This window comes from Perca flavescens, chromosome 9 (assembly GCF_004354835.1).
Source record: "Perca flavescens isolate YP-PL-M2 chromosome 9, PFLA_1.0, whole genome shotgun sequence".
NCBI lineage: Eukaryota > Metazoa > Chordata > Actinopteri > Perciformes > Percidae > Perca > Perca flavescens.
In genome coordinates, this window is record NC_041339.1 from 19,664,147 (window position 1) to 19,687,149 (window position 23,003).

At 39.3% G+C, this 23,003-nt stretch overlaps 2 protein-coding genes across 2 annotated transcripts; both read left to right on the top strand.

Annotated features, from left to right (window-relative positions):
* Positions 1 to 5,646: 5,646 nt before the first annotated feature.
* On the top strand, positions 5,647 to 17,829 carry lrrc15 (leucine rich repeat containing 15). Its single transcript, XM_028588341.1, has 2 exons — positions 5,647 to 5,954; positions 13,679 to 17,829. Exon 2 carries the CDS (start codon positions 13,687 to 13,689, stop codon positions 15,397 to 15,399), a length of 1,713 nt encoding a protein of 570 aa, XP_028444142.1. The 5' UTR covers positions 5,647 to 5,954; positions 13,679 to 13,686; the 3' UTR covers positions 15,400 to 17,829.
* Positions 17,830 to 18,984: 1,155 nt separating this feature from the next.
* Positions 18,985 to 21,445, top strand: LOC114561653 (leucine-rich repeat-containing protein 15-like). Its single transcript, XM_028587722.1, has 2 exons — positions 18,985 to 19,056; positions 19,241 to 21,445. Exon 2 carries the CDS (start codon positions 19,250 to 19,252, stop codon positions 21,443 to 21,445), a length of 2,196 nt encoding a protein of 731 aa, XP_028443523.1. The 5' UTR covers positions 18,985 to 19,056; positions 19,241 to 19,249.
* Positions 21,446 to 23,003: the final 1,558 nt, after the last annotated feature.

A 23,003-nucleotide genomic window follows, 5' to 3' on the forward strand; every position in this document is an offset into this window, starting at 1 on the left:
CAAGTTCATTGCTATGGCAACGGGTGAATAGGCCCTTTCAGTATGCTGAGCTCACACATCAGTGGACACACACACACACACAGGGTAAGCATGGAAAGAGGAAATCATACTGCAGGGGTCACAGGGAATGTTTGAGCACAGTGGAAAACCGGTGGAGTATTTAGGGCATGTACTCCACAGCCCATTGGTAGCTCTGGTCTTGGCCGACTCTTGGTTGTAGAGTAGAGCAATACTCCTCTTAAGTCCAATAATGAACTGTTAGAAAGCATTTTGACGTTAACAAAATATAATTTTAGCCTAACATTTTGCCCAAGACAACATTGTAATGTGTTTCTCTTTTATCTCCAACTTGCTCATCTAAACAGAGTTGTTTTGTCATAAAACCTCTAACTTTAGTCATGCCTGATTTAGCTATGTAATTATTCATTTTTCTAATATTTTAGGGAAAACATACACTCATTATTACCAGGTGGAGTTTTTACTGTAGGTCTTGTAAACTCATCAATAGTGCTATATTACTACCTTCAATCTGTAACTCATCTAATTGCAAATTCAGTGATTTTAACTCTTTTTTGTCAAACAGGGAGAAATAAAGTACTTTTTACTGCCATATTACACGTTTATTCATCTGTGTGCTCACTGCTGACCTTTTGATCTCACTCAGATAAGAACACAGAACTTGAACTTCCTCTATTTCACTGTTTCACCATCAATGTATTAGCTAACAGTGCATATGGTGTATCTCCTGCATCCCAGAATGTTACTCAATGATAACAAGAGGTCATGATGACTTTGTTGAAGAATATATATGACTAGTATGCCCTTTTTGAGAAGATAATACATTCCCTTCTATGCATCTTCCAGTATCTTAACAGTAAACCTTAAAGCCACCATGTGTCCAGTGTGATTTTTGGGCGCTGCAGCAACTGACTTCTATACGTTAACTCCACCCTCATTATCTGTTTTCTGTGGTGAGGAGTTCATTTGTTAGTTTAATTGTACAAACAGATGGATTCACTAATGGCAGCTCAGGAATATTAAACGCAGCAGAACACTTTTTCCCCCACTGATTTATTGAAGAAATGCCACTTCACATTTTAGCACCAAAATGAAATGCCAATGAATTTACATGAACAAGTTAAGAAAAACCAAATTGTAAAACTCTGTTCCCTAAACAAATAACATTTTTGTAATGTAGGCTAATGTTTTCTGCCAAACTGCTTGATTACTACACAGTATACTCACTAAAAAAGCTCCAGGATTTCCATATGCCCACTTAAAAAGGCGCAATGACACGTAGCAACATACTTTGCATTATTATTTTGATATATTTTGAATTGTCATCTGTTTTTTTCTTTCCATAGGCTAATTTAAGATATTTCCACTGTAAATTGGTGCAGGAAATGAAGTCTTTGACACTCAAAATTTTCCTGAGGGAGGATACCCAGAACCCCACTATGGCCCCCCATCCTGGCCTATAAATATACAGTACAGTATACCCACTACAATACATTAGACTACACCACTGTACACAAGTAAGACTGAACAGATATTTGCAAGTTGTTTGGTTGTTTTTTTGATCATCTTGCAATCTGTAATTACCAATTATAACCCTGGAATGTCTAAAAACTGCCAAGTGCCTAAACCATCTTCTTACAAGCATACCAGAGATGTCATAACAAAGATATAGCAGCTTATCGTTAAATGTGAAACACCCAAAACAAAAAGTCACATACACCTCCAACACAAATTCCTGGTTTAAATACATATGGATCCACTTAGATGAAGCACAGCTCACACATCCATGCCATGGATTCAATCAAACACACGCCCTATATTGTAAAAGACAAATCAGAGGGTGGGGCTTCGCCCCCATCATGCTTGCTTGATGAAAAGTGGGTGTGTGAGAGAAACAGAGGAGGCAGAGAGTAGGTAGACCCTGAACAGTGCCAGTGAAGCACTAAGGTCAAGCCGGCCAACACTCGGATCTCCGTGGTCAAATTAGCCGACACTAAAATTGTAGTGTAGGCTACTCTTATACTGGTAAGCGTGGCAGACCGAGTAAGCATAGATATAAAACAAGTAGCCTAAGCGATGGACTGACTAGCGAAGTTAGCGAAATGATACACATGGGACTACTACCGGTTTTCAAAATAAGGTGTTAATACAAAGTAGCCTATTAAACGAGATTAATGGATTACATTCACCAGAAGAGATTTTGTGAAGTAAAGTCTCACATTTCTATTGGAAAATGACCTCAAACTGAAACTTGAGGGGCTATAGAAAGACTTTGCTCCATAATTCCAGACAATGACTGATATATTTCAGTTAAGGACATCTCTGACTACACCCTTACTGAAAATCAAACATTTTTACTGTATAATGTTGGAGATTTTACTAAGTAAATGTTCCACATTTCTACAGTAAAATGACTAAAATCTGAAACTGGAGGTCCTATAAAAAGACTTTGCTCCATAATTCCAGGCAATGACTGATATATTTGAGTACAGGACATCTCTGACTACACCCATACTGAAAATCTAACAATTTTACTGTATCATTTTGGAGATTTTTCAAAGTAAAGGTCTCACATTTATACCATACATTTTATGGTAATTCTGAAACTTGAGTTTTTGAAAAAAGACATTGCTTGTGTGGTCCGAGCAAGTGCGCCAGAAGTAGGGGTGTGGGAAATAAGGAATGGCCGCCTCCCCCTCTAGTCTAGGGTTAGGGTTCTTGGCATTGGCACTGTTGTTGTTATACCAGGCCTATATTGAAAATCTTTATTACGTGTAGGCTAATGTTTAAATTACTGTGTTTATTCACCACTGCCACCAACATGGTAGATTGGTGGTAGGACATTTCACTCAGAAACTGAATCTTGTAATAGTACATTACCTTCTTTGTAGTATACAAGTCCCTACTGTTACACATTTCTTTCCTTCTATACCTTTCTTTAACATTGCCAGCACTACAGGAAAACCACTTGATTTATGCTGTATTCCAGTGTATGGTTATTTATCATGGGTTAGTAGTTAGGGTACAATACAAAATACAAACATTAGAAAAAATTTATTAAAATATTACTGTTAGAACTTTATAAGAACAATGACTCTGAATAATTTCAATAGTAATGACAGCTACAAAAGTCATGAAATTCAGAACTTAAACAACAGAGCAACAGCACTGTGACAGCATGATGTTTAAGGAACAGAGCCCCCGATGCAGGAAGATGTTAGATAAATTCTGACACAATGGGAAAACATTTTTGGAGGCTTCTTAATGTGAAGCACTTCACCTGGAAGTTAAGTTTTTGATAACTTTGACATTAACACTTACAAAGTCAACAGCACTTTATTTTAAGCTGCTTACTCCATGTACCTTGGATACTTTATACCAAAGGAACACACTCCCTTTTCCACATACACTGTATTTACAACACTGTTAGCTAGAGGACCACTAGTAGTGTAAAAAAAAAAAACACAGCACATACTGTATGTGGCAATCCCAATCACCTGTCTTCACAGCATCAAGCTGTGCTGTTGTCCATCTGTAGGCACTGAGCATGAAACCACTGGCAACAGCTGTCACACAGAATCTGTAAAAGGTTAATATAGAACCACTTTTAATTGAAAAGACAGAACTTCATGCTGTCCAATATTATTTTAATGTTGTTTAATATAATTTTTAAATGCAGGCCTTTAACAAGCTTTAACATAATTTAACCAAATGTTTCATTGCAGTTGTCACAGTTTTTAAATTTGTATTTTGATTGGTTGCTAATCTGCAAAATGATACATTTTACTTAATATGAAGGAATTGAGCAAGGGAAAGTAGAGATACATGACATATGAGAGTAGTGTGCTGCAGATAATTGCAAAAAGCAACTTTTCTTAGAGAAGAATAACAGTCATCCCAACATGCAAGTATTCTGGTTTAGTATATGCCGGTGTCTTTTTATAGCACCTCCAGTTTCAGATTTGAGGTCATTTTACCGCATAAATGTGGGACATTTACTTGATAAAATCTCCAAAATTATGCAGTAAAAAATTTTGATTTTCACTAAGGGTGTAGTTTGAGATGTCCTATACTCAAATATATCAGTCATTGTCTGGAATTATGGAGCAAAGCCTTTTTATAGCACCTCTAGTTTCATATTTTTAGTCATTTAACGGTAGAGGTATGGGATTTTTAGCTTCTCTGCATTGGCTTCCTGTAAAATACAGGATTGACTTTAAAGTCCTTCTCCTGACCTACAAAGCCCTAAATGGTCAAGCACCATCCTATCTAGAACAGCTCTTAGTACCTTATTGTCCCACTAGAGCACTGCGCTCCCAGAATGCAGAGTTACTTGTGGTTCCTAGAGTCTCCAAAAGTAGAATGGGAGCAAGAGCCTTCAGCTACCAGGCTCCTTTCCTGTGGAACCAGCTCCCAGTCTGGGTTAGGGGGGCAGACACCATCACCTCATTTAAGAATAAACTGAAAACTCTCCTCTTTGATAAAGCTTATAGTTAAGAAGTGAGGAGTTGCAGCGTCCGCCTAACCCGGCCCACCTGCTTCTCTTCATAGTCATCAGATTTATTGATCATATAATCAATAATATAGTGAGAGTAGAGGGAGGCAGGCCAGTACAGCCTCTCATCAATGTTTTCATTCGTTTCCTTTTGTATGCATCCTGTCCCAGAACTGCTTGTTACTAACCTAGCTCTGGGGAGTTTACTCCCCGGAGTCCTTATGTTTCTTCTTCAACGCCCGGCCGCGTCCTGCTGCGTCTGCTGCACCCACCCGTGCTCTGCAGCGCCACGTTTCATCCCGCAACGCCCTGCTGTGACATGAACTACAACGACTACCTTCAAAGTCACTGTTCCACTATCTTCAATGCGACTATTATCGCCATCACACCCCCAACCGGCCCCGTCAGACACCGCCTACCAAGAGTCTGGGTCTGCCGAGGTTTCTTCCTAAAAGGGAAGCCACTGCTTCCAATGCTTGCTCTTGAGGGAATTACTGTAATTGTTGGGGCTTTGTAAATTATAGAGTGTGGTCTAGACCTACTCCATCTGTAAAGTGTCTCGAGATAACTCTGTTATGATTTGATACTATAAATAAAATTGAATTGAAATTTTACTTTGAAAAATCTCCATATTTATACAGTAAAATTGTTTGATTTTCAGTAAGGGTGTAGTCAGAGATGTCCTATACTCAAATATATCTATCTATCTATATATATCATTGCCTGGAATTATGGAGCAACGTCGTTTTATTGCACCTATAATTTCCGATTATAAATCAATTTATAGTTAAAATGTTGAACTTTACTTGGAAACCCTCCATATTCATACAGTTAAATTGTTAGATTTTAATTATAAGTGTTTTTAGTCATTGACTGGATTTATGGAGCAAAATAGTTGTTAACCCCTGGAGTTTCAGATTTGAAGGTAGAAATGTGAGACAATTACTTTATAAAATCTCAAAATGTATACAGTAAAAATGTTAGTTTTTATTTCTTGTAAATATAATCAAATAATCTTATTTTTGTGTACTTTATATATAAACTTTCTTGACACCTTATTTTGAAAAGCGGAAGTAGTCCCATGTCTATTTACCGCTAACTTTGCTAAAACCGTCGATCTGCGCCGTCTAAATGCATACCAAAAGTACTAGTATATAAGTGCACTACAATTTCAACGTCGGCTGATTTGACCACGGAGATCCGAGTGTCGGCTGGCTATGACCGCAGTACTGAAGCCTCAGAAAAAAGATCTGCAGATTTTGTGAGCTCAGAGCTCAGGGCTCAGTGATGACGAAGAACAGGAACATGTGATGGTGTGAGAGTTTAGACGGTGCTGGAAACTTTCATAAGAGGACTTGTGAAGCAAGAAGGAAGGGAGGACGTACATAAAAGACCACCAACTCACTGTCTGTGATCATTCAATCGTCAAACATTACAGGAGGTAAGTAATGTCAAAATTGCATGCTGTCCTGCTTAACAGAATACTGGTATTCTATAGGTACTTATAACAGACTTGTCAATAATAATGAGGCAAAAAGATTACATGATGAAATCAATCTGAGCCTAAATAAAAATAAGGATAACGATCAATAAGTTATAACGGCAATAACTTTGTGTAATCTCTTTTACTTGTATATTTAAAATACAACCTTCTGTACATAATTCATTCAAGCCTTACTTTTGTTACATCATGTGTGTATTCCTGTGTAAAGTACAATAATGCCTTTAAGATTCTTAGTTTGAACTGAATTTCATGACATTTTCGTTTTTTTGAAAATGTGGTTTATGTTAGATAACTAAAGTCTTAATAATTCAGTATGTTAGATAAATATGTGATAATCAAAAGATTTTATACAAAACATGAATTAAGTTCTGTGGCTTGCATTCTGTACTCTGGCAGTACAGTTCCCCACTTTACGATCAGTCTTTTCATGAAACAGACAAAGTGCTGATCCTTCAGCTGTGGCAAGGGGGGAAACAAATCAAAGCAATTAATGGTGAACAGGAAATGTTTTAGCCATTACACTGTACTGCAGGGCATTCCAGGTTCTCCCAGTCGGGAGCAGACATTGGTTTTGGTTGGACTGGGATGTTATAATACCCAAGAGGAAACATGTGTCTAGCTGTTAGGTTTAGTTGATTTTGTGATGAAACCGGTGGGAGTCGACCCACAAAACCTCATTCGAACAAATATGAAGGAAAGTTATAAGTAATTTTACTAAGGGTTAGGGTTATTGATAGTAGCAGTTAAAGTAATGAGTACTGTTAAAGGTACAATATGTAACATTTCTGCTTTAAAATTTCTAAAAATGACCATACCTATGTTATATATTTTGATGAGTTGTGTTCTTACACTATCCCAAATGTTTCCACCAAATGTCAAACCCAGAGAAATCTGTTATTTTATTTTCAGACACGGCACGTTTCCTTTAGTCGCCCGTCAGTGGCGTCATATAAACCTTTCACCCTCCAGTTACTCTAACTTCCGTCAGAACCATATACGTTCAGGAGTAATTGTAAATTACATTACATGTCATTTAGCTGACGCTTTTATCCAAAGCAACTTACAATTGCTACATACGTCAGAGGTCGCACACCTCTGGAGCAACTAGGGGTTAAGTGTCTTGCTCAGGGACACATTGGTTGATGTATCGCAGCGGGAATCGAACCCGTGTCTAACGCACCAAAGGCATGCGTCATATCTACTGCGCCATGATATGATCGTAAGTACATTGTAAATCATACAATGTCACAGAAAAAAATACTTGTAACCGTAATACTGCTTTTTTTTTTGCCATACAGCATCATTTTGTGATTAATTACATCCCACTTTTTATCACAGTAATACAACAGAGACCTTATCTATTTTGAAAGTTCAATATCGATACCGGCTTGACGTTACTACAATGTGCTAACGTTTATGGGTAACATTATGAGGTTACAACATCGTTCAACATGCTAATAAAGTTATTTTTATATGACTGTTTCGACCACAGCTAACAGGACTGAGCTAACCCACAAATAACTTCACTAGTAACGTTAACGTTAGCTGTATAGATAGACGATTAATCTGATGCTAATTTAGCCAAAGTAGCACACCCCGGTCTGTCTGCCTCACTCCCCCGGCGCAGAGAGACTCAGTCGGGATGACAGCTGACAACAGCCCCGGGACATATAGCTAGCTAGTTACCGTTAGCCCCAAGTCAGCTATCAGCCAGCTACTTTCATTACAGCAAACCCCGGCCAGAACTTATCTCCAGTGCCTGGTGCTTACGACGCTAACGGCAGTTTAATTAAACGTCGGGAAACAGACTATATCAGACCCAGCACCTAGTCACAGCGGCAACATCCATAGCGGTAGCTATAGGCTACATCTCCGTAGCGTAGGGTGACCAGACGTCCCGATTTGACCGGGACAGTCCCGATTTTCAATTGTTTGTCCCGAGTCCCGACAAAAGCCTGTCGGGACGCTAAAATGTCCCGGTTTACACCAGGAGCGGCGTCAGCCGATTTTGCCGGGTCTTCAGCCCCGAATCTTTTGAGTTTAGCCCCGAATGTAACTTTGTCCATTTATTTTTCCGAGGCGAATAGAACGGGCAGCTACGTGCGGGGTCCGACTATGCTGTATTTGTTGATAACACCCGTCTATGATAACACCTAGCAACCGTCTCTCCGTGAGGAAAGCCGGGTGAAGTTTTGGGAGGAATCCTAGCCAAATCAGTGTAATACATTGATGCCATCAACACAAAGTTTAGGAGCGCAATGCTAATGATTTAGTTTGAAGTTCCTGTGACGTGATGTTTCCAGTCTATGGTTCAGACTCAGACACACGGAGCTCTGAAGCAGACCTGCTTGTGCCCACTCTTTCTGTAAAATGCAGCGCAGCTTCAGGTTTATGGACGCGCTCAGCTGTGGGCATGCTGCGGTAGATGTGTTGCGTTTGTGCCCCGTTTATTTCTGTAGTTTCCGTTTTCCACCTCCGATGTAGAGCAGTGTTCAGTTACTTCTCTAGCTAAACTATTTGTCTCATTCAGAGACCAGAGACCCAAACGGGACTCTGTGTCAGTCAGGAGGTCTGAGATCTGCTGTATCAGCAAAGCAATCACGTAATGCACAGCAGACTATATGGTGCAGGTATAGATTAGTTTCTGAAATATAGTGACTTTATTCTTTATTCTTCTCTACTAACCTAACTTTATTTTTCTCAATGTCACGACTCATCGTCTCCTCCAAATCACAGAGAACACATATACTGTATTTTGAAGGTGCACAAAGTTTTGGACATGAGCAGAAATCTTGCTCAAACACATCTGAAATATTACAGTCCAGGGGTCTATTATAAATTAAAATGAATTAATGTATCATTGAGGTGAATAATTGTCATATGCACATTTAAGGAGGTTACTTACCAAAGACGCCAAACAGGAAGGAGGAGTAGCCTAAATGATGCCTAAGCTACAGATATTTGCAGGTTGCAGTATACGTTGATTCAGAAAAAGGTAGAAATGTATGCATAAAAATTATGCTCAAAATTTTCAATAAATAATTTTAATTCTTTTGGTGTTATTGGAATAAATAACACTTCAAAAAATCTCAACATAAATCTCACACTAAACTGAAAAAGGCTGTTGCTGCATTTTTGTTAATTTTACAGGAAAAAACACTATTATTAGATGAGGAGCCTACGATCAAAATAATGAAGTTACTGTCTGTGGATATGTCTGACCTGGGCTGGCACATGTTCAAAAAAGCGTGTGCGTGCACGAGCACTACGGTCACGTGCAAAATGTCCCGGTTTTAGCTCCGGGAAATCTAGTCACCCTACCGTAGCGCTACCGGTGTAGCTATGTGCCGAATTTCTCCCCCTTTGCGTTTAGCTGTCTTTACGGTTAGCTAAATTAACCCGACAAAAGGTGGGTTAAGCACCAAAACGAAAAATTAAGATTATTGAAAAGTGAAGGGGAGATAATTCCGGGCAGCTGGGAGATGTTCTGCTGCTGCACAACAGGCATCGAACGTCCTGGCTCGCTATCGCGGAGATTTCCCCGACAATCCCCACCCACACCCGTCTCTCAGCCTCGTTTAGTAGCTAGCTAGCGTTACAACAAACCCCGTCCGCCCCGGTGTTGAAACCATCCAAAAGGTGACATTGATATGTGAAATATTTTGTGTTTTAGCTGCTGGCTACTGTTAGCTTGCTGGCTCACTAGCTAACTGGTCAGCTACAAATAAAAATCTAATCAAGAAAAACGTAATTATGTTGGGGAAACTGCAGCTATTTTATTAAAATAACATGAATAAACGTAACGTGAATAAACTTGAATGGGTAAACTCGTCCGTGAACTGATCATTGACATATATAAAAGGAACTGATGCATTCTAACCGGCAGCGAAGGTGTTTAACACTAAAACCCCCATGATTCCACGCAACTTCCCAGCGTCATCAAAAGTCCAGTTTTACCGTCCATTGTTTTGGTTGAGAGACCCCTAGCGGCAGAAAGTTACATATTGTACGTTTAAAGTAGGAGTACGGGGGTGCCCGGACAGCTCGGTTGGTAGAGCAGACGCCTATATATAGAGGTTTAGTCCTCGATGCTGCGGGCCAGGGTTTGACTGCAACCTGCTGCCCTTTGCTGCATGTCATTCCCCCTCTCTCTCCTCTTTCATGTCTTCAGCTGTCCTGTCAAAAATAAAGGCTGAAAATTCCCAGAAAAAATTATCTTTAAAAAAAAGTAGAAGTACTGGTAGGGTTGGGAATAAAGAATGGCATTTTTTTCTCTCACAGCAGGGACCAAAGTACCACATGAAAGCATACATGAGTACATGTATTGAAAATGGAAATGGCTGTGATGCACAATAATGTATTTTATGACCCTCTATCTTTGATGTGAAAAACAAAACAAAACAAAAAGAAAGGATGAAAAAAAGAAAGAAAGAAAGAAAAAAAAGAAAATAAATAAATCTGGTACATCTGTGGCTGAGCTCATTTAAGGGACGTACTGGCCTCTTTAGAAAGTTATTTCCTTGGAAAGACTCTCTCTGCACCCTAATACCCCTTAGTCAGTGAGAAACAACTCATGCTTGCCAACCTTAAGTTGCAGAACTTTAAATGGATTTGTATGGAGAAGCAGGTCATTGTGTTGGCACAGCTTTGCCTTTGGAGCCTCCTGTGCCATAACAAACAGCGAGCACAGCCTCCTACACAGCCTCAAACATGTGCAGGCAGTCACGTGTCATGTTTAAATGCACTGTAGACACAACACAAACACCATGTCCACATTCAATGAGGACATCTGCGGTTTGGGGATTTACTTCTAAAAAACATTATGCAGCTAAATGTATATGTGAGCTCCAAAATTGCTGTTGAACAAAAATCGAGTAAATGTTTTTGATGCCAAAAGACTGCTTAGCATGGTGATTTTACCAGCCAACCATGTTGGCGACTAGCAACAGGCATCAAAGTACAACACTGGATCAATTTATGCAAATTTTTCATTTTTGGTTTAAACAAGAATGCTAAGGCTGAAACATGTAGGCACTGTTACTAATTAGAGTTGCATTATTATGGTGGGGATAATTAAAGTGCAGAGAATCCCCATTGTGGCTGTTCTTTCAGTGAGAGGAGAAACAAGTGACCACAGTCACCTCTTTTACTGTCCTGGAAACTGACAACTTCTGTACATCAAATCTCAGAGAGCAGTGCAGAGAAGTGAAAATACAACAAACAAGTGCTATAGCATATACAATTTCAATGTACAAAAGACAGATTTGAAAAAGAACGGAAGAAATAAAAGCAGCTGGGCCAACAAGACCTGACTTTTGTTCGCTAGTATAGGTCAAGCTCCAAAGACACAAGACATTTCTCCTTAAAGCGAGTTGGGTATATGGCTGCAGCCTGGAAACTTCCAGTCTCATGCCCTCCCAACTGGTGCCATCCCCGAGCTTCGACTTTTGCAATCATGATAATGAATACAATTATTTTTTCAGCAGATGTCGATGTAATTACAACACAGCTACCAAAGCAGTTTTGTGTTTATATGCGGGCAGGATTTATTCAGTTTGGGAAAACTATAGCTCAAATTGTCTGGCTGACTAAACAGGGAGGGACTAGAAATCCTGTCTGTTTTTTGTTTTTTTGTATTTGAAGAGCAAATTGCTCCACAATATGAATTGATTACCACTTATTTTGATGGTAACCGTTGTTGTATAATCACAATATTACACTTGAGGAGGCCTACACTGCATTGATGCGCCTTTTGGACCACGAAATGACCTTCTAATGTAATACGGCTTAATGTCAAACGCTGATGCAGTTTTAAATGTTTTATGATTTCAGAACGGAGGAGGTTAACCAATATTTTGTTTTAATCCTATTGTTTCTTGTCAAATTTCATATCTATAAATGCAGCTTTCGAAATTATAGAAGATTAAAAAGATTTAGCCTATAATGGTTAATGGTTAACGGTTAATGGTTAAATTTTAGATATCAGATCCCCTTCTAATGGGAGGCATGAAAACCTTTTTATTGTAGCCTACTCTTCACTGGTCGGATGTTATAATTGTAAGTGTATTCATTTTAGTGTTATGGGGGTGGCTTCATTGTTGAGCTATACTTTTTTCACTTGGCATACATTTTTATTAGTGCTGTCAAACGATTAAAATATTTAATCGTAATTAATCGCATTAATGTCATAGTTAACTCGCAATTAATTGCAATGAATCGCACATTTTTATCTATTCTAAATTTCCCTTGATTTCTTTTTGTCCCATTATTTTTTCTCATTTTAATGTTCTTATCAACATGGAAAAGTGGATTGGGTTGCTTTGTGCAAATGTTTTTTTATCGAAAACAACATTGGCATACACTGTAGTGTTCAATTTCACACTAACATTCTCACTTGGACCCATTTAGCTATGGCTGCAGTAAGTTTGTTCTTAGTTGTGGTATCCATGTGCTTCTGTCTGAAGTCATCCATTGTCGCCTGGCTTTGACGAGGGGGCGGAGAATTCGCATCAGCTGTGTGCTTGGCCATCAAGTGGTATTTCAGACTGGACGTGCTGCGATGATAGCTCAGTTCACAATGACAAAACACACCGATCAATTTGGTCTTGTCAATGGAACCATTTGGCAACTTTTTTAAAGTAAACTTTCCATTCAGAATCTTATTGGCATCCATTTCGGCGTCTTGCGCTCGCCATCCACTCAAAACGTAACGTTAGCCTACTATTCTTTGGCCGGCTCGCAAGCCCAAACAAGTGTGTGCGGCGTGCCTGTTGTTTTGTTTCCGGTCTAGCTAGGTCCAGTGTGGTGTTGTAGTTTTTCTAACGTTACTAGTTGTTCCAACAGCTTGTGAAAAAAACTACAAAGTTTGCTAGGCCAAAAAGAACGTTAATCTTGCGACAAAAGAATTGACGCCGTTAAAATGGGTTTGCGTTAACGCCGTTAATAATGCGTTGAACTGACAGCACTAGTTTTTATGTTACGCTTGTCCTTTTTTTTACTGTTATGAATTTTCAAATAAAGCATTAATTTAAAAAAAATTTAAAGTCATCGCAGGTTTCATCAAATAAACAACAAATGTTAACATCACGGAGACAACATTAACATCCACAAATCTGCCAACTATAGGCTATGTATGGCTATCGTTAATTTAAGAGTTTAAACGGCGTTCAGTGAATTGCATCATGCTCACTAATTTAACCCTGACTTTATTTAGAAAATAATTTGCAATTTCATATTCTGAACATCTGAATTTACCGTTGGGCACGGCCAGGCATGACACAGGAGGCACAGAGCCATAAACTCTTGCTTAATGCAGCTAGATAGATCTTTTGCTATGCCCTTCCTTTCTGGTTAATGCACTTTCAAACACCCCACCTCCATTTGTAACTGGCATTATTCTAAGAAAGTTAAGTAATGTAATTTGAAAATCTTTTTTGGACTTGACTCCAGTCCTCCAGAGCCACAGAGGGCATTAAAAAACTTTCACAGTGTGTAGGCTACTCTCTGTAGTAGGGAACAGTAGAGTGCCCCTCAAGGACAAAAAAGGGGTATTCACTATGTAATGACCATGCATGTTTACAAGAGCCTTTGCTGTCCATGTTTATCTGATACAATATTCATTACCAACCTTGACTGTAACATAGCCATTTCTTTTGTTCTAGGTTAAATAATGGACCTGCCTCTGACCCTACATGTGCTCCTACTTCTCTGTTTTCTCAACACTGCTGCTTGGGCATGTCCAGATGGGTGTAAATGTCAAGCAACCAAAATCATCTGCGTTGGCCTCTCTGACTTCCCTACAACTGTACCATCTGCTACTAACGCCCTCTACTTCTCGAATTGCAGTATCAACTTCCTGAAACCAGAGGACATGACTGATTTCTCTAATTCCCTTAGCACATTTGTTATTAAAGACACTGTTTTGAGGGAAGTGCGCACTGGTACGTTTGATTTTACTCCGAACCTAGTTGCCCTACTCTTTAGTACCACCGAACTGCATGATCTCCCTGAGGCCTTGTTCCAAAATCTTCAGAAGCTCGAGAATCTGAATCTGAAGAGCAACAAGCTCTCTGTACTCCGCCCTAACTGGTTTTCCACGTTGGCAGAGCTGAAAGTGCTGGACCTCAGTAAGAACCTTTACACATCTGTACCTGTGGAAACATTTCATCCTCTTACTGAACTGCAGTACCTTTTTCTTTCTGGAAACATTATCAGTCAATTACAGAGAGAAACTTTCAAGGGTCTTTCTAAGCTTAAAACCTTACGGCTTAACAAAAACTTGCTACAGGAACTCCCCCTTGGCAGTTTGGATGACCTTAAAGACCTGGAGGAACTATCTCTACATGACAATCTAATTACTCATATGCACCCTGACCTGTTCTCCAAGACTTTGAAACTCCGGAAACTGTTCCTCTCCAACAACAGGCTCACATCTCTTCCACAAGGGATCTTATTAAACCTGCCCCTCCTTTCCCAGATCTCCCTGTATGAAAATCAACTGGAGAGTCTGGGACCAGGAGTGTTTGGGCCCATGGCCCTGAAGGAGTTGTGGCTGTATGACAACAAGCTGAGCCGTTTGGAGGATGACACATTCAGGAACTTGACTCAGTTGCATCTCCTGGTAATCAGTCGCAACCGGATCAGCTATGTATCAAAAAGGGCCTTTGGAGGGTTGGAGCAGCTGGGAGAGGTATCCCTTCACACCAATCTGCTCACAACCCTGCAAGCTGGGACCTTCCAAGGTCTGCCCAGTCTGGTCAACATTTCCTTGGAGCACAATGACATAAGCTCCCTCCCTCTGGGTTTTCTCCAGGGCCTGAGCAACCTGGGACAGATAGACCTGCGAAATAACTCCCTTCCCAACCTGCCACAGGAGAGTCTAGATGCCCTCACTGCAGCAAAGGAAGTTCTCCTGCAGCAGAACCCCTGGAGGTGTGACAAGGATATTTTGCCACTTAGAGACTGGATGTTACAGCACCAATCTAAGGTCAACCAAACTCTTGTGGTCTGTGAAACACCTTTCAGTAGGAACGGTGAGGTAATTGCTCTGCTGGCAGCTGAGAACTTCCTGCCTCTCAGCTCTACAGAGCAGCCTGTGTTGACCTCAACAGAGAAAAGGAGAAAACCCCACACTCCTCCAACTAGACAAAGCACTTCCTCACCTGCTGTCAAGACTACCCTCACCTCAGAGCACATGGAGGTTACGAGCGGTGGACAAGGGGAGAAGGAAACGGTTTCAAATGATACTTCGATCATTCTCATCGTCATCGCAGTAGTGGCCACCGTCATCATCAGCACTGTGATCATCAGCTGTTTGTGCTGGAAGCGAAACAAAAGAGGCAGGGGAAATATAGCCGGCAGAAATAAGAACTCTGTGCTGTAGATTAGACCACCCAATATTCGCAACCCAAGAACTTTTAAAGCCAAGGGGAAACTGCTCTGATTGCTATGGTTTACTTGGAAAATGTGCAGCCCAGAGTGAATATTTGAGCCTAAAAGACAACAGAAAGAACCACTTCATTCAGATGTACCAGCTAGAACAGACAAGTAAACCTTTGAATTCATTAGCTTTTAATGAACTTTTAATGATCACAATTACCAGCCAGTATTCATCTTCATTTGTGCTGTAAAAACAGAAATTGTATGTACTAATGGTAAAAACACCCACATTGCCATCTTGTGGACAAACTGGACATTTTGGTGAATGTTAGCTCAGATGCACTGAAACACTGTGACTTCTTCTAGTAGAATTAAAACTGAATTCAGTATTGTCTATTATCCAGTATTAATAATTGCAGTTTGACAATTGCTTTTGTGCTAACAACAATACGTTGAGGAGACGGTTTTACTTTCTTTTGCAAAATGGTATCCATGAAAAATCAAATCATGTCATTTTGACTCCACTGTAACACAATTCATCCTATAGTTTACACACTTGCAATACCAAATGCTACTATACAATGAATAAATGCACTATTTTAGTGGGATAAATTGTACATAGTGTAAATCATTTACTGAACTAAGTGTTATTACATGCAAGCTTCCCTTCCTGAATCTATAGCAAATTATTCGATATCGACCTATTTTTTTTAGGAGTGTAGAGGAGGATAAAACTCCCCAAATGCTTCTGAAAATGAGTTTACCTACACATACAGGTTAAGTTATAAAAATTGGAAGTTACAATGACATACTGTGTTGTACATTACATGAGAAAAAATACATTAACACATCTAAAAGTATTTAAGATGATGTTATTTGTCAGTATGCTGTGGTCTACGTTTTGCAGGACGTTGTGATCACAACATTTTTAATCAACTGTATGTTTCTGATTATGTTGATTATACCAAATCATTTTGTGGGATTTTCAGAATAACAAAGAGAAGTTCAAACTGAGTAATTTTAAAAGTGGTCATGGTGAAGGGAAGAAGGAACAGCATGATACTGCACCAGAAACTTGTTGCTTGGTGGCATTCACAGCAATCTGTATTTATTTTGCAATGTAGTGATGGTGTACATTTATCACTGGTAATAACAACAGCCACCTATCTGACTTATGTCTACTTTCCTCTCCATTTAATCAGTTATACACAAAATACTGCCATCTAATGGAAGAAAGTCAGAAAAAGTTTGAAACATTTGGACAAAAGCCAAGTATTCCACCCTTTGCTTTGCCTGCAGTTACTGATGCCTGCCAAATCAAATCAGTAAAAAATGCCGTAATGTATGTCTAATTGTTTAATTTTTTTTTTTAATTTAAGGTTTATTTGACAGGGAAAAATGCATAGAACATTGCTTTATAAAGAATACAAAGTAGATGCCATGCATACAGGTTTATAGCCATGACTAATTTGCAACCCCTGTCCCTGGTTAGGCTTTTAAAATTAAAACAGAAATTACAGAGTATTAATTTAAAAATGTATAACTATTTAAAATACATACAATAAATACATCCCATATATGAAATAAAATATGGACTTAAATGAATGTAGAAATCACTATAAAACAGAGTTTAGACACATTTAACAGTACAAGAACTGTAGGAAAAAAAGCGACTGATTCTACTCTGGCTCAAAAAGCCAAAGTCTTTTAAGAACCACCGGTCACTTCTGAAAGTTTCCCCTTTAATTTTGTGTTCGTTGAAAGGCAGACCAAGAAATGAATACTCAGGATTTGTTCAGTTAAACTATAACAATCTTTAGTAAAATGATATTGAAAACAGATATTTCATATGCATATAGATCAGCCGCTCCTTCGAGACTTTCTCTCCCTAACCACCAACAAAGTCTTTCCGGGTCTGACCTTGGACCTTCCTTTTCCCTATTCTTTTATTCATCTTCAGGTTCCTCTTCCCGCCATTGCGTTTGGGCCGCCAATTGGTTGGATATCACTCAGACTTTCTGTCTCTAAGAAGATAGAGAAGTTGCGCGCTAGCCTTGGGATCACTCTCATTCTCTTCTTCTCTCATGGCCTAAAGATTGTCTGTTCCTTTAAGAGATTTCATTAGGTGCATTCTGTTCCAATTGTTTATTAAACAAATCAGGAGCACTTTTGCTCCACTAAATTTGAACCCGTCTTATCTTACAGATGCCAGACAGGAGGAGACAGCGAGGTCATCCCAGGCTACAGGACATTCTTATTCTAAACCCAATATATTTCTACATTACACAAAAGTGTGCATATGTCTGTGCATGCTAACATATGCAACATTATGTTTGTATAAATTGTGTTGTATCTAGTACAGTCAATGTTCACAGAGTTGTTTCAGTTTCAGCCACTGCTTTAAATGTGTATTAAAAACCTTGAGTTCTGTCAATGTTTTAATTTCTGATGGTAAAGCGTTCCACAATTTTATGCCTCTTACTGAAAATGATGTCTGACCAAATGTTGTTCTACGTTTTGCCGCTATACAATTACCACTTATTGTGCCTCTAGTTCTTATTCCGCTATTTTGTTTCACTACAAACTGCTTCAATAACAATGTTCTAGGAAGGAAGTTAAAACAAAACATAATCAACAAACATGTACATAAAGGCATGTAAAATAGAAGTTTTGGCTTTTCCTGATGTGTGAACAGATACATATTTTCAAAATGTTTATATAACATAGAGTATTTTTAGAGAGTGTACATGAATGATGAATAATAATCAAGCTTTTATCTGTTTATGCTACTGTCCGTGTAACCTGACTCCGCCAGATGGATTGCTTCGCATTTGCTCGGCATATCCATCTGGGAACTTTCCGTTGGAGAACTTTTGGGAAGGGGCGAAAATACTGGTTAGCTGATTGGATGAACCATCTGTCTATCACCTATGTTGGTGATAGACGGGCCAAATCAACCAATCAGATCCACGAAGCATATGAAAATACAACCACAAGCCCGCCCCTGCTGCTGCAGGCAGAGCATAGCTCGTTAGCTCAGCAAGCAAGCAACATGTCGGTAAAGGATATTTGCCGTTTGTGTAACGAAAATACTGGTTAGCTGATTGGATAAACCATCTGTCTATCACCACCTATCCCGCCTCAAAACCAACGCTGATTGGACCGGTCGTTTGGCGAACGGCTCCAAATTTTCTCTATCTCAAGATGCCAGACTGATCTGTAAGTGGAAAACTGGAGCTTGCGAGATCAGGACGGTCTCACAAGGCTACTGTCCGTGGTGAATAACCTAACATACCTAACATGTCAGATGGTAGGTAGTGCAGTCTTAAGAGTCAGCAGTGAAAGCTTAATCATCCATCAAATGTAAAATCAACATTCAATAAATTTGTACCTAGTGATGGCAGAGGGCTCTGTTTTATACGTTACTTTAATCTAGAATATTCAGACTATTGAAAACAAAAATTTGTGGATGCTGTTGAAATGTATGAATTCTCTTATCTCAAGCTGCAGAAGTGTGTTAGACCACGCCTCACATGTGACACACACTTTACAGAGGCCGGCTGGCCAGCATTGATACAGAAGATAACTAATGAGACTGAGCTTGTTTGTGTCTCCTCATTGCTGCAACAACCTGTTTCATTCTTGGAAAGGAAATAATAAGGTAGGTTTTGGCATTTTTCTGCAACATCACATTTAATAATAACTTGACATAGAAAAGCTTTTTACGATGTTACCGATACGATAAGATATATTATACATTAAACTAACTTCTAAACTGTATACAAAGTCCAAGTTAAATCTACTCAATTTTATTTAACGTATTTATCACTTTTTTCTTTTCATAGTGAATAAGCATGTCAAGAGGAGAAATCATTGTTCTTTGTCTGTTATTACTGTTTGAGTCTTCATTGTCTCAAAACCAATGTGCAAAGGAGACAGACTGCCCCAAAGAAAACCAGCATGTTTTCGGTTTATCTGTGACGGAAATCCCACGCACCCTGAGACAGAGTGTGACAGAGGTTTTCTTTCTGGATAGCCAGATTCAAACAATCCCCAAAGCAGCCTTTGTTGAAAACCCACAGCTCGAAAAGGTGGAGTTCATTAACACCAACACAACATCTATTGAGCCAGAAGCTTTTGAAGGTTTGGTAAACCTCAAGTACATTGAGATCTCCAACACTCCATTAACGTTGATCCCAGTGGGAGTCTTTAAAGACCTCAGCAACCTGGAGAGGGTTATACTAAAGTCAAACAAGCTCCGTAGTCTGCAGAAAGGCTGGTTTGATGGCCTTAACAAAGTAAACGAGCTCTGGTTATATGCAAATGAGATTGAATCAATTGAAGATGGGACCTTTGATGGTCTCGAGAACCTTATGCTGCTCCATTTAGCTAAAAACAATCTCTCCGCTGTATCTTCAGACTGGTTCTCAAACTTAAACAAGCTGGAGAAACTACGGCTTTATGACAATCAACTGACCACCATTCCTGATGAGATTTTTCAGAATTTGCCAAACTTGAAGGAAATTGGCTTGCAGGGAAACCAAATAACCGAATTGTCACCTAATCTATTTCCCCATAAAGACAAGCTAAGTAAGATACTTTTGGATAGTAACCTTCTGACTGGTTTACCTCAAGGATTCTTTGTTGGCTTCCCTCAGCTCAAAACGCTGACCCTACAAAAAAATAAACTGACTAGTCTACCACCTGTGCTCTTTGGAGAAATGCCTAAATTGACAGAATTAAGCCTCAGTCAAAATGATCTCAGCACTCTTCCTAAAGAAATATTCAGTCCTCTGAAGAAACTCAAGAAGTTAGATCTGTCTAAAAATCACTTTGTCACCTTGAATGCTGAGTACTTTGAAGGCCCTGAGAAGCTAATAGAGCTAAATCTACTGAACAACAAGATAAAGTTGCTGGGCGCAGATGTGTTTGAAAAGCTACACTCACTGATCACACTCAAGCTAGCTCACAACAACCTCCAGACGCTTCCTGAGGAAATTTTTGAGCCTTTAACGAAACTGAAAAAACTTCACCTCAATGACAACCCTTGGCACTGTGACTGTAATCTGATACATCTTCATCTCTGGATGAAGGCAAACTCTGACAAGATTGTGTCTCGTGCTGTCTGTGAGTATCCAGAAGCTCTAAAAGGGCAGGAAATCAAATCATTAACAGAGGATCAATTTATTTGCCCCACCCTTCCCCCCACAACCAAAACTCCCACCCTTACTACTACAACACCACTTCCTACAACACCAACCACCACCACAACCATTACTACACTCCCAACCACAGAACTATCTACCACCATCCTTACAACCACACCACTAGCCACAACCACAATACCAACTACTGTTCTGCAAACAACCACACCCACAACTACTCTAACAACACCCACACCCACAACTACTACAACAACACCCACAACTACTCTAACAACACCCACACCCACAACTACTCTAACAACACCCACAACTACTCTAACAACTACTCTAACAACACCCACACCCACAACTACTCTAACAACACCCACACCCACAACTACTCTAACAACACCCACACCCACAACTACTCTAACAACTACTCTAACAACACCCACACCCACAAACAACAACACCCTAACAACACCTAACAACAACAACCACACCCACAACTACTCTAACAACACCCACACCCACAACTACTCTAACAACAACAACCACACCCACAACTACTCTAACAACACCCACACCCACAACTACTCTAACAACAACAACCACACCCACAACTACTCTAACAACACCCACACCCACAACTACTCTAACAACAACCACAACTACTCTAACAACAACCGCACCCACAACAACTGCACCAACAACCACTATGACCACAACTACACCTTCAACAACTATACCTTATACAACTATGCCCACAACCACCACACTCATGACTACCCAACCAGCTACTACCCAAACAACGACGGCTCCTCCACAAACTACTCCAGTGACCTTTACCTGTCTCATGGAGCCCCTCATTCAGGAGCCATCACCTTCCTTCACGGATCGGTATAGAAACAAAGATCAGGGGTGCAAATCTCAGATGATGATCTACACCACGCTGCTGGTGGTGGAGATCACGTGCACACTGGCGCTGGCTAAGTTCACCCTGTCTCTTTACCGCCTGCTGCAGCGCAGGGAGAGGATTTACCAGAGGGTCAAACTCACACGCTTCTCCTACAGGAAAGAAGTCATCCTCAGGCCTCTAATAGAGGCAGAGACTGAAGGACTTTAAACAACAGCAGCACTTAAGCAGCCATTTGCTTGGTTTGTTATTGTTTTCATTTAATTTTAATTGTAATTTTTCTTCTTTGTTATTTAGTTTTGTAAGCAGATATTTTTGTATTTATTTTCTTTTTTAATTTATTTTCTTTTTAGTATATGTTATGAAAGGTTTTAATGTTGTTTGATTAAATGTTGTTTTGGACCCCAGGAAGACTAGGCGTCAGCTAATGGGGATCCTTATAATAAATACAAATACATTTGATCTTCCAAAGCATCCCTAGGTAAGATTTTAAACCCCCTATTTGCTTGTGTATAAGCTAACATGTAATATTAGCGGCAATAATCAATATTCTTATGTTAACAATGTATCAAATGATAATGTGACTATAAAAAGGGGTCGCTTGTAGCGATGAATCTATAGAATATCACCTCTATTTGCAGCTACCCTCAGCATTATGGAGCTTTATAGCGAGTTTCACTCATTGTTTAGCTAACATACATATATATATATATATATATATATATATATATATATATATATATATGTGTGTAAGCATAATTATTTTTTCAATACATAATGCATTGTAAAATCATTGAACCGTCTTCCTGGAAATCTTTTTGTCTTTTTGTGACTGAAATCCAGGCACCTTGCCACAACAAACACACTCTTACAGCAGGGGGAGACAGAGATCCACAAGATGTATGTCTCATTCACAGAAAACAAGAGAAGCTCATAGGAAACTTTATCTAACACAATCTAGAATTGATTAACACATGTCTGCAATTTAGATCATCAGACATCCTAGCAGTTAAATATTACTACTTTATTTATTTTTTCATCAGTGGCCATTAATTAAAGAAACAACCTTATGATGTTATTACTCAAAACTGAATTATTGCTCTTTCCACAAGGTCAAAATGGATCTTTAGAGCTAAAAAAATAAATTCCACAGGTCAGTTCATGAATATGTAGAGTAGAAAACACTGAGGATGGGTCTGGGACTGGAATACCTGCTAATTAATAAAGGTTAATACATTAACAGTTTCACTTCGTAAAATGTTCCCAGTGGTGTTTCTATTGTCAGTCAAACTGTTTCTACTGGAACAGGTTTACATGCTTTATTGTTCAAAAAACATTATTTTTCTCATACTATCTGAATATTCTTAAAGCCCCACTCCTGAAAAAGCCCATTGGTCTGCTCTGATTGGTCAGTGCTTCCTGTCTTCCGTAACTGTGCTCTTTGCGTCTCTGCACTGTGATTGCAGCAGGGGAATGACTGTAACAGCACTGTAGCAGCACTTACTACCTATATAAAGTATATTTGTAACATCACAACCGTACAGAAGT

Excerpts from the sequence above, each read along its gene's own strand:
- LOC114561653 (XM_028587722.1), top strand. The coding sequence starts at position 19,250 with ATGTCAAGAGGAGAAATCATTGTTCTTTGTCTGTTATTACTGTTTGAG.
- lrrc15 (XM_028588341.1), top strand. The coding sequence starts at position 13,687 with ATGGACCTGCCTCTGACCCTACATGTGCTCCTACTTCTCTGTTTTCTC.